Source organism: Brachycentrus maculatus, unplaced genomic scaffold, assembly GCF_059751285.1.
Source record: "Brachycentrus maculatus isolate JH-2025_06_01 unplaced genomic scaffold, ASM5975128v1 h1tg000310l, whole genome shotgun sequence".
NCBI lineage: Eukaryota > Metazoa > Arthropoda > Insecta > Trichoptera > Brachycentridae > Brachycentrus > Brachycentrus maculatus.
In genome coordinates, this window is record NW_028281060.1 from 306022 (window position 1) to 318781 (window position 12760).

The window sequence follows — 12760 nt, forward strand, 5'->3', positions numbered from 1 at the left end:
ATTGCATCGAAACACGTGTCACAATAGATTTAAAGAAATAGTAGCATTTACTAATAATAATAATAAAAAACCCTTATCCGCACCCCAATGGTGCATAGGGCACTGCGTCATATAAACGCAGTGTTATCTTGATCGTTTACACATGAAGGAAAGGTGATCAGGCCTCCGCTTCAGGTACCAGTCCAGGGTAATATTGAATAAATATGACAGTGAAAAAATCACTTATATTTATTTTACCCCCCTTGGGAATCGAACCCGGGACCTCCAGAACGGTAGCCGAGCGTGCTGACCATTACACTACGGAGGCGGACAGTATTTACTAAGTAAAACTTAAATTAAAAATGCATAGATTTTACCACAAAGTGGCTGCCGAATCAATTAATAAAATTTAATAAAATACCCTATTAACTTTTTGGTATTAGTACGTATATTTTCTTCACGAAATATTGTATATTTATCGCGATCCATTTATGTGTTTGCACATAATATTATGTACACAGAATGATTTTAGCATGTTTATATACATGTTTTTATCGCGATAACTAACAAACATCACGCCGCTTCTCAGTTTAATTTTTTTTATAAATATTACAATAACCAAGACTGCCTTTACCTTTTCTAAATAATTCATATTGTATGATAAAAAATAAAATTTTTCTCATAATAATAAATAAATATTTTACTGTTTATTATTGAAATGTTTTATTATTTATTATATTATATTCGAATTCAGTCCGCCAAGACCTGTTACAAAAAATACGAAATTTTCCCACTTGTAATTCGTTACGTTACTTTTGATCGAAGCCGGATACAAAATACCCTACGCATCATTATGTACCTACAAAATTAATTTGAAGTTCCACTTAGTAAATACGGGACGATGGGACAATGAAGGTTTAAGAAATAGTGGTCTTTACTGAGTAAAACTGAAATTAAAAATGCATAGATTTTACCACAAAGTGGCTGCCGAATCAATTAATGAAATTACTTACAATTTGATGGAATAATATATTTCTACTTAATTCGTATTTAGGCTAGTTGAGTATTTGTAATTAATATTATTATTTATTTTTTTGAACAAGTATTTGGACACACTCAAAATGTTGAAATTTTTTAATTAATATTGGATTTTGTGTAAAAGTAGCTCTAACGTATTCCGTTCTGTTTCAGGTTTCCAAACGTCTGGCAACGTTCCGGTTTCGCGAGGAGTTAGTTTATATTCGCAATGATGCAACCACGCTTAATTAATTAATAATAATAATAAATTAATAATTATAATCAGTCGGCAGTGTTGTCCTGGCCGATATTTTATTAATAAGAGTCACTCGTCACGGTACATAGCTAGCTATTCGCTAAATACACGTAGATGCTATACAGGAATCACCGTATTCCCTATAAAGTGCTAACGCTGTGAATCATCGCGAGTTCATCATGATTTCAACTGTGATCCGTTTATATAGTTTTTAAATTTATTAATCGGCATTTCGTAACCTTTTTATAACGTAACCTTATTCAATATAACCGTAACGAAAGCATCCGATAAATCGGGTTTATTCAACATTACTGCAATATAATCTAAAACGAATAAATATCTTAATCGTAATCGCGTCTTCCTAATTTACAGTGTTTACCGCATGCTAGTGTTCAAAGTGCTTAGCGATATTCATAATAATAATTCTTAAGGATGCTGAGTTGTACGAAGATCGCGAATTAGGAGTGCGTGTTTGAATCGCGATCTTTCGCTGTCGCCCGGCAAGCTCTCGCTGTCGCCCGGCAAGCTCTCGCTGTCGCCCGGCAAGCTCTCGCTCTCGCCCGGCAAGCTCTCGCTCTCACCCGGCGAGCCTTCGCTGTCGCCCGGCGAGCTCTCGCTGTCGCCCGGCGAGCCCTCGCTGCCGAGCGACCGGGGGAGCGTCAAGCCTGGCAGCAGGTCGCCGGCGGGCGGTGTGATGCCCCCGGTGGTCTAGTGGTAGCCATGCTTGGTACAGGAGGCCCGCCCACAGTCGCCAGCGCCGTCCCAGCCCCCATACGCAGCCATGGCGCAGTACACGCAACGATCGCAGCCTATGCACAGGTGAATTCAACGCAAAGGTTTTTTTAAATATCGAAAAAAAACATCAGTTAATAGGCTATTCATAAGAAAAGGGAAAAATTAGTTACCAACATTGTGAGTGTGGTAATTTTTTTTTTTACAAAAAAACGGAACTTTGCCCTATAAAGGTATTAAGTATATAAAATTTGCTCTAAAAATAATCATATTAATTAAAATGATATTTCTTTCCGGGCGTTTCCTAATTACTATTATCTTACCTTAAACCTTGACAAGCGCCTTTGAAGTAGTATTTTACGAAAATGACGCTTTAAAAAATATCCAAAATTATTTTTATTGTTACTATTTCTTTCGTAAACCACGATGTTTCTTTCATAAATCACGATTCGCCTTCCATATACCGCGCGGCTTCTTTCGTAAACCAAGATCTTCCTTTCGTAAACGGTGACGTTTATTTCATAGAGCACGATGCGCCTTTTATAAACCGTGCAAGTTCTTTCGTAAACCAAGATCTTCCTTTCGTAAACGATGACGTTTATTTCACATAGCACGATGCGCCTTTTATAAATCGTGTGAGTTCTTTCGTAAACCAAGATCTTCCTTTCATAAACCACGACGTTTCTTTCATAAACCATGATTCGCATTTCATAAACCGTGCGACTTTTTTGGTAAACCAAGATCTACCTTTCGTAAACTACGAAGTTTATTTCATAGAGCACGATCCTCCTTTCATAAATCGTGCGGCTTCTTTCGTAAACTATGATTTTACTTTCCTAAACACGATGCGCCTTTTATAAACCGTGCAGGTTCTTTTGTAAACCAAGATCTTCCATTCGTAAACCAAGATCGTCCTTTCGTAAACCACGATTCTTTTTTCGGAAACCACGAGAGATATTTTGTCGGTATTTTCGCTTATTTCATTGGTCGCTGTTTATTACTTTGGTCTCAATTAATTTTTCCTGTACTCTTGAGACGACTCTTCATGAAAATACAATATTTCGTCTCAAGTTGCTCTTATAGCCAATATTATCGAATAACTCAGGGCTTGAAGTAGTCGTAATGTAAGCAACCACCATTGGACGCATTTATCAGCACGCATGGTCGGCGATAATGCACATATTTTGCATCGTGACCTTTACCGTCGCTTTGCGCACAGTATAATAACCCGAGAAGCGTCACCAAGGTAGAAAACACTGTGTTGATTTTTTGAGTTAAATTTAGTTATAACTGACAGAATGATGGATTGATTGCATTATTTTTTTTGACATCTCAACATGGATGAAGAAGAATATGGAAGTCTGGGCGTTTACAGGGCTTACGAGCATCATAGGAGAGTTTGAGTGATCACTAAGTGTAACATTCACCAATTCTTCCCATGATTGACAACCACACCGTTCAAATTCTTAAAACTTCTACATGTATTGATCATACTCGAATCACAGTGCTTGACTTCACTTGATTTTATAGAGATATCTATGGTGGGAGAAGGGAAGCTTTTTGTTAAGCAGAAACTCTTTCATTTGATAAATTAATTACCTTCCTTATTACATCGTAATGATTACATGAGATTTTTTTCTACTTTTGAAACGGTATATGTAGTGATTTTTACTTGTATTTTAATAACTAAACATTTAGTAAACAAGAAAATGACACAGTTGTAATAAAATGTGTTTCTCAGAGTATTTAAATACGATTTTTTTTCATAATTTGTGTTTGTGGGTAGCTTATTTTCTTTTATTCCTATTCTTACCCAAATAGTGTAACTTCATCGTTAATTATATGAGAAATATAGACGCGGCGTTAACTTTATCGTTAATTATATTATAAATATAGACGCAACGTTAACTTCATTGTTAATTATATTATAAATATAGACACAGTCTTAACTTCATAGTTAGTAATATAAATATCCATATATAAATCATACATATGTATATTTAATGTGTAAGTTAACTCCATCCGTATAGGCAAAGTGACCAGTTCTAAATAATTAGTTTTATTTAAACTTTCATTTTGAGGTCACTAATGTTGTAAAGAATACCGAAAAATCTTATTATTTCATAATTTGCTCACTCCTTTCAACAACGTCATATATGAGAAATCGTCAATTTTCAGTTGTGCATGTTTTCGGAAATCCCAGAAGATATTGTTTTATTATTTTTTTGAATATACGAAATATTTTTGAAATGGAGAAAAAACATTCAGGTTTTACCTAAAAAGGTCTGTTGCACAGTAAAAAGTTTAATAAAGGGCTCGATATTTTATTTTTAATACATTTTATTTTATTTTTTAACTTTAAAAACGATCTCCTGAAAAAATCAAGTTTTTTTTTATATATTATGACGTTGTTGTAAGAAGTGAGCGAATTCAACACGTTGAATCTTAATTTAGCATAACGAACTGTTTTGTCTCCAATATTGAAAAACACGTTATTAATTTACTTTGGACTTATCTTTAGGGTCGGCGATGGGTTCATGTTCTGATTCGTAAGCGTACAATTTCCTCTTCTTATCTCTGACTGAAAAGTTGGCTACGTTCATTTCTTCAAGTAATTCTCGAGCGAACGAAAAACTCTAGTCTAGAGAAGAACAAACTCTAAATAAAGTTCCTATATTTATCGTTCATCGAAATTGGTCAACGATGAATATGGGAATTTTGATATGTTCTACTCGACATTGTCAGCACTGAGATCGCATAGGCATATGACGATTATGGAAGTCCTATGACGCCCGTCAGCCCCGTAAATGCCAGACTTCCATATTCTTCTTCATCTTTGATGAGATGTCAAAAAAGAATACATAAAAGTCGACATTCATATTGTGGTGTGTCCCTATTGCCATATATTTTGTCCTTGACTTGAGCTTTGGTTTATTTATTGTAACTTCAGACAGTTGGTAGAATTCCATTTTAATTTTTTGAGTAATAATACTTATAACCAAAATTAAATAAGGTTATTGGATTGAATTCTACTTTTATTGACATATATAAGTATATAATGAAAATATATGACGCGTTTCGTCTTATTCATACATTATCAAACTCTGATAATGTTTTAATAACACGAAACGCGTCACATATTTTACTATATAAGTATATATATGTAAATAAAAGTAGAATTCAATCCAATAACCTTGTTTAATTTTGGATATATTACCCAAAAAATTGAGCTTTTCCCCTTTTCCCCCTTTCCTCCCTCTTCCGGGTATTTCCACTAACTTAAAAATGTGAAATTTTGTATCTGGAATAGTAGAAATACCTGTTTTCTTGTTACTCTTTAATTTTAATTAATTTATGTAACTGTTCTGTTAAATTTCCAAGTAGAATAAAATAAAAAATAAATATTTTAACCGTACACATACGAACGTACGTGATACGCGCGGTTTTTCTTCACCATTCCGCGCTAACCCGTATGTTATCTGAAAGATATCTATTCCAAAAATATTTAACGCGTACCAGGTACACTGACAAATTTTTATCAGGTTTCATACCTGACAATATTTTGTGACAACAAACGTTGTGATTTTTTTGCTTGTTTATAAAAATGATGCCTGAAAATAACCCGAAGGTAGGGTGGTCAAAAAATAAAACTCAAATTCCATTGGCACTCCTTGTGTTTTACGCTGAGGCGATGTTTACACTAGCCAATGTGGACTTATGAAGTTATCCGCCCTTTTGCCGCCCTAGGCGGTCGCCTGGCCTCGCCCATTGGCCTGTAAAACGGCCCTGGATGTATGGAAAATGCTCTGGTTCTGATGGGAGATTTTCACGCACGAGCGAGTGGGAGCTACTACGGGTCGCCCGTGACCGCGGTCGCCTGTCACGGACTGGCGGTCCATGAGACCCATTTCTTGCGAGAGAAAAAAGGCACTTTTTTCTTTTCGAAATTCCATCGGTATTGCAGGTATGCACGTATCAACTGCGGCTTTTGTCGAGTCCGGACAAACGATTCTCGACTCTGTTGAAATTGATAGTTTTTTCAGTGTCTGCAAATTGGTACCAGATCTCATGGACCGACCAACTGCTACTCCTCTGTCTTGTTTTTCATTTACATCTATTATGCTACGATGCTATTTTTAATATGAATTGATTCTGGCGGTTGATATTTAAAGTTTCCATTTATTTTTTAAATAATAAAAAAGATGTATTTATTATAAAGTTATCGCGTTTGCCGTGTAGAAATGAATCAAACGATGAGGCATAATTACTTATACAAAATCTTAGTATATATAACCACCACTCACCGAGATTTTAGTCTACTGGTTTAGAGACGAACCCGTCTCTTCGTCAGGACAATCCCTAAACCAGCATACAAACTACACGTCACTACCGTAGAAACCGGAAGACTTAAATTTTGGTGAGTGGTTTTATGTTAAAATTACTAGCTTTTGTAATAATGACTGAGTGAATGCTACAAATTTTAAAAATATTGATCGCAATAAATAGTATTTACTTATATTCTGATTATTTTTCTTTGTCGAGTGGTCGTTTATAAAATATTTTAAGGTTCTCTATCTCAAGTACAGTCTGAGTTTGAAGAAGTACATTTTTTTATTATTTTACGAATATAATAAATCTTCTTCTTGGTCTTCTAAGGATTATCTGCATCCAATGGTGCATAGGGCACTGCATCGCTTTGATGCAGTAATATATTGATCGTTATTTACATAAAGGCGAGATGATCAATTGATCAATCCTGATCTTCAAATACATACATTTTTTTAAATCTAACGGCTTTTGAACTTTGCTACAATTTTCTCCGAACGTCCTCAGACCCTTAATCGCTTTCTCAATAAAATCACTCATTCAGTTGCATAATTTCCAATAAAATCCATCAAGGTACAAGGATCCAGGTCTTTGTGTGTTCTAGTGTCGTGGTAGTGGCATCACGGGGAGGTATCGAATCCTCCCGTCCGGGTGGGGAGATGGGGTAGAGTCGCCGATTCGTGTTACACGTTATGTAAGATGGCCCCTGCGGGTGCCCCCGCGGCCCCGGGACTGGCGGGTCCGCCGGGCCCCGGACACGCTACCGGGGTCGGCCCCGGCTGATTCAGCGGGATTCTCGGGCAGAAAACTGCAAATTCCCAGGTCGAAGTACGTCCTATTCAACGAAAATGGCACGATTTCTTGTAATTTCAGCAGGAAATATTTTACAATTTTCTTCAGGTGAAGATGTGAATCGAGCTACTGGAAGTATTTTATTCGTCTGTAATTATTTTATGCCCGCCTCCGTAGTGTAATGGTCAGCACGCTCGGCTACCGTACTGGGGGGCCCGAGTTCGATTCCCAGGGTGGGGTCAAATAAATATAAGTGATTTTTTCACTCTAATAATTATTCAAAATTACCCTGGACTGGTACCAGAAGCAGAGGGCTGATCACATTTTCTTTCATATGTTAACAATCAAATAACACTGCGTTTATATGATGTAGTGCCCTATGCCCCATCGGGTGCGGATAAGGTTTGAAAGAAGAAGAAATAATATATTTTTTAAACTTATTTTTCTAAGAACGCGAATAATAGATTTATCCTCGGAGGGATTGTTAGCAACATTTATTATAGATGTCGCTTAAAGACGAATAAATTTTACGGTAAGAGAATAAGGAGGCCGTCGGGTGTGACGGGACTTCATAATCTGTCTTCGCCTGCCTTAAGTGATCGCTTTGTTGTAAAATTGTGCAAGGTTCACCCATCCAGAAGGATTTCGCTAGATGTGAACGGGCACTTGGATATTGTACACAAACATCCTCCCTGAAACCTAGTAGGTAATACCTCTGAATGTGTAAAATCATGAACACAATATTATTTTTAGTAATATTATGAAATATCTATACAACGGGTCACTTTTATGAAGTTAATTCATATTTTCTTCTCAGTAATGACCCGTAGGAACATTTATAATTAAAATCTAAAATATTTCAAATAAATTATTGTAAACGGATGAAAATAAAACGTGCTTGTGATTATTTTCGTGCCAGGAGGGTATAATAGAGAACAGAGCCTGCCTGGCATCTCGAAGCTCGTAGCAGTCGAGTGGGCGACTCCGCAAAGTTCAAGGTGTTGCCGAATGCGTATTTTTCTTCCCATTGTGCGATTGCCGAGAGGCAATTTATGTAATATTACGATGGAGCTTCATTGTACGTTGCTATTATGTCTGATGGTGCTAATGTTTCACTATTCCGTAGATCCACTAGATCCGTCTCGCGGAACAGAGCGAATGTATCGTATGTTCTGCGACACGAATAAACTGGCAGCACGAGAAAAAATCTAATGTCTCATGTCGAGTGCTGATTGAATATTTTCATTTTCAACATATTTTTTTAATTTTTTTTTTTAAAATTATATTTATTATTTGCCTTAGAAAATTCTTCTTGCCTATTATATACAAGGATTTATAGGATATTTAGTTTATATGTCTTAAAATGATAGTGAATGTGTATAGTTTAAAATAATGATTAAAGAAAACACTTGGTGTTAAAAACAAGTGTGTTCTTTAATCATTGTAACATGTCTTACCACAAAGTTAATGCCGAAACAATAAATAAAATAGTTTAAAATAAATTAGTAAAGTTGATCCCTAAAAACAATACAAAAGATACTACAAGACAATAGACACGATGGATTCAATATCTTATATCAATCAAGATTTGTCACAAAGCTCATTTATTTGCCTTCTTCGTCTTGTCATATTTTCTAAATAAGACACCACAAAATCCGATAGACTATATGTCCTATTTCCTCATAACTTTTTGTCAACTGAATACCTTCTTCAACATCGTTATATGGTAGGGACTGACCGGAGCATTTCGTCGTAACGTAACGTCGTAACATCGCTCGCGGCGAGCATCAGCGAGCATCCGAAACTATGGATGGAGCGCTTGGCTCGCTGTACTGACTATACGAATGCTCGCATCGTAACGTGTTACGTTACGACCAAATGTGGAGGTCAGTCCCTACCATTAGAGCTGCTTTGCGCAGTCCATACTGCAAGATCTGTAACATATACGGTGCTAACCTCGCGTTTTTTGTTCCAAGACAAGTGGAAACAGCCAAAATGTGATTTTTATACTCACAGTATTTCAAATGTATCCAAATTTTTGTTCACAAAGTTATTTATATCGATATAGATGTCCCCGAAATATCACACGAAAGATCTTTTCCATATTAAATGTTAAAATCAGTGTTTGATTTTAATATTTAATATATAAATTATAATGAAGTTCTGCATATTAAACGCCAAATCTACAAATAAAAATCTTTTCTATTAATGTATAAAATATAACTTACGTAGTTTGAGTAGTGCGGCATTCAGTAATGCGTAGAATGGTGAAAGTTACGCGTGTATAAAGTGATAACTTAAACCAGCCCATGACAGTTTTTAAGCCCTTAAAATGCCCAGACTTCCATATTCTTCTTCATCTTTGTTAGAAAAAATATCTAAATTCCCATATTCATCGTTGACTAGTTTTGATGAACGATAAATATAAGAAGTTATCAATGAAATATCTTGAAGTGTTGATGTTTCCACTAAAGACGAATAAGGCATGAAAGATTTGCATAGATTTTTTGGTTCATTATGAAGAATTTTTAATACATGTAATGCATGGCTCTGAACAGAGGATACGATATGTACTCGCATGTCTTTTATCACATTTTTTATTTAAGTTTTTGGAAGTATGATTCGGTAATAATAGGCCTCTTTTAAATGTTGGTTCGATCGATGGTTTGTAATTTTGTGTCTCCTTGAGCGTTGCGCAAAGTTTGCCTCTGGCAAAGAGTCGTTTAATGTTATTTGCTCTCGTCGGGTAAATATTCGGCTTCTACTTCGTCAATTCGTCTCTCGACTTCGTAGAATTCCAGTTTAATAATACGAGAAAATCAAATACGAGCATCACTTCCGAGGAAGCCTTTTACTTATTAGATGAAAATTGTGAAAATGTCGCTTTTCATTATTATATTGAAACGACCATTCGTCGTGTACTTGTGTAATATGTACAACATATTTCGAAGGTTCTTACAAATGTGTCCTTTGTGATTGTGAATGAACGTCAATTGGGTGTTTTTTTTAATAGCATTTATATACATATACTTTTATATATAAATATTCCAATTTCCTAGAGTGTGTACGGCTAAGTGTACTAAGTAATTTTCTGAACGCTAAAAAAAATTATGAAATTTCTTTTTAAGATACTAGTACACACTGTTCTCTTTGTGTGTAAAATTCACGCGCGAATTATGTTTATACTCGGTTTAAGACAAGCGAGTATAAATAGGAGTCGTCGAAGGGACTAAAACTAAAATTAAATTAAATACATACTCATATGAAATTTCTTTTTGTAAGATACTAGTACATATACACTGTTTTCTGTGTGTTGCATTTACGCGCTGCTCACGTTTATACTGGCTTTGAGACAAGCGAGAATAAACACGAGTCGTCAAAGAGAGTAAATCTGAGTTTACATTCGAAAATTATAATATAATACATTCATTCATGAAAATTATTTTTTGTATTTACTGACGTGTAGTTACTGACATATTGTGTTAAGACTGTTTTGGTATATTTTCAACTACGCATTCATAATTTTCAGCCATACGCTTCTAGCGCGTATTACGCACCGGAGGAAGGAGAATGTTAGATGTATGCGCCTGGCGCGTACACCGACCCAAGGTGTTGATTTTAGAATAAGGGTCGTCCTCGCCTAGAACAATTATACTGCCTTTCGCTAAAGTTCGCGTTGTAAGAGCGCACACCAACACTACTATTCGGCTGCCAGTCACACTCACACCACGCCGGGTCGGGCGCTGTTCCATCTTGATAGCTTCCAGCCTGATATGGCGTACCTAGTACTCTGCGACTTAACTCCTCACCGCTTCTCACCTCCTGTTCTCCTGGTATCGCCGTTATCTTTCTGCTGATAAACCGGCCCTACGCGAACCTGGCCGGGGCTAGATAGGGCATCTGATTGCGCCTCTTATCTCTCTCGCCTTCTTTTGTTTACTTTTTTCCTCTTTTCTTTTTATTTCAACCGTGCTGGATTTTTGGTTCGTTCACTTTTTTCACCCTCTTTGTTCTACCTCTTCTCTCTGACTAAAATTATGTAATACTAGCTGTACCCGGTCACGCGTTGCCTTAGCTCAGAGGGCTGAAATGGAAAAGAATGAAGTAATATAAAAAAAAATAAAGCACACATTTATTACTTACATGTATGTTTTACAATGCTAGTGAAGAAATGAACATATTAAAAATCCGTGTAACGACATTGCAACGGAAAACTTTAAAAATGCTAAATGACAGCAGCTATCGATAAACACGCTGTTTGCCATAAGCAATGCTGGTAATGCGTGTAACAGATGGCGCTGCCATATCTGCCGAAAAAAAGCTGTTATTAAAAATTTAAAAAAAATATCTGTCGCAGGTTTATAAAAACAGTAACGTATTCGAATGCAACGTTGTGTCAAAATTTCAGATCAATCGGTGAATAACTTGTGGAGCTTTCAGATCTTGAACCGACTATCATTTATATTTTTATTTACTTATATAGATAAAGGTTCTTTATAACTCGTTACGTCTACACTTCCTCAATTATATGTAGTAATAACTGCTGGTCTGGCACTTGGAACATAATCCTGACCTCGTATTTATTGAATTTGCGATCGGTAATCAAGATGCTGGTTGAATTTAATCCATTCTTCTCGAAATTAAAATGTTCTCTGATTTGGGTCATAGATTCAGTGTTTGTCTTTATTGCACTTTTGCGGAAACGAGATTATTTTTATTCATCACCGAGTGCCAAAAGTAATGCGTCCGCTTTTGAATGGTCGCGAAAAAAATAAAGTATCACTCGGGAGGAATCTACTTTAACATATTCAACCTATAAAGGATTGTGTAAGACTTGTTTTTTGCGTATAACAGCCGATAAAATCAATATTTTCTTTTGTAAAATTCGCCTTCGTAAAAACGTTGTTTTCGTAAGTTGGTAACGAATGACGTCACAGAGACGAATCCACACTACTACTATTACGGCTCCATAAAGCAGATACATAAAGGGATACGCCCCATAACACACCCGATGACGTAAAATTTGATGACGTATAGCGGTGTCCGTTTTTCGTTTTATTAAAATATCTAAAGTTTAAACCTTCATATCTCCCTTACTTCTCTACGGATTTCAATAAGAATGCTACCGATAGTCTTGTGATTTTTCATATTGATTTATTAGCCAATAACAATATATCAGGACAAAAATCCATTATTGAGAGGCATACCGATATGTTTCAAGTTTTTTCATAGTCTTAATTTTAGCAAGTTCTTTATGTTCCCTTGCCCATTTCATCCCAATTTTATTGGTCACGTAGTCTTCTACCATAATCTCATATCTCCAATTCTTTATTATAGTCACTCTTCCGATTTATTTTATATACTTTATATATTTGTAAGAATTTTCCTCTCGATACGTTTTCGGATCGCCGCACAGAGCGCCGGCAGCACTTAGAATATTGCCAATTTTATGGCGGATAAAACAAAAGTTCCCATTTCAAATTTATCGGACTAAGTTTTTTTCTTCTTCATTTTGGCTGAAAGTGCTCGAGTTGTGGTCATTTACAGTATAGATTGGGAACGTGATTTCTGTCCCCACACCCGGTATTATGTTATATATAGCCTTGTCAGATTTTAACGAATTTTATTATTGCTCTACACTGCCGACGAATTCAATAT

The 12760-nt window shown here is 35.9% G+C and overlaps 1 protein-coding gene across 2 annotated transcripts in view; it reads left to right on the forward strand.

The window, feature by feature from the left end:
* Nucleotides 1-12760, forward strand: part of Smr (nuclear receptor corepressor smrter) — a 301764-nt gene that overhangs the window by 4697 nt on the left and 284307 nt on the right. For both annotated transcript variants that reach the window (XM_088268009.1, XM_088268010.1), the window contains exon 2: nt 1171-2071. In XM_088268009.1, coding sequence (XP_088124135.1) covers nt 2034-2071 — 38 coding nt within the window. In that variant the 5' untranslated portion in view covers nt 1171-2033. The remainder of the gene's footprint in view (nt 1-1170; nt 2072-12760) is intronic.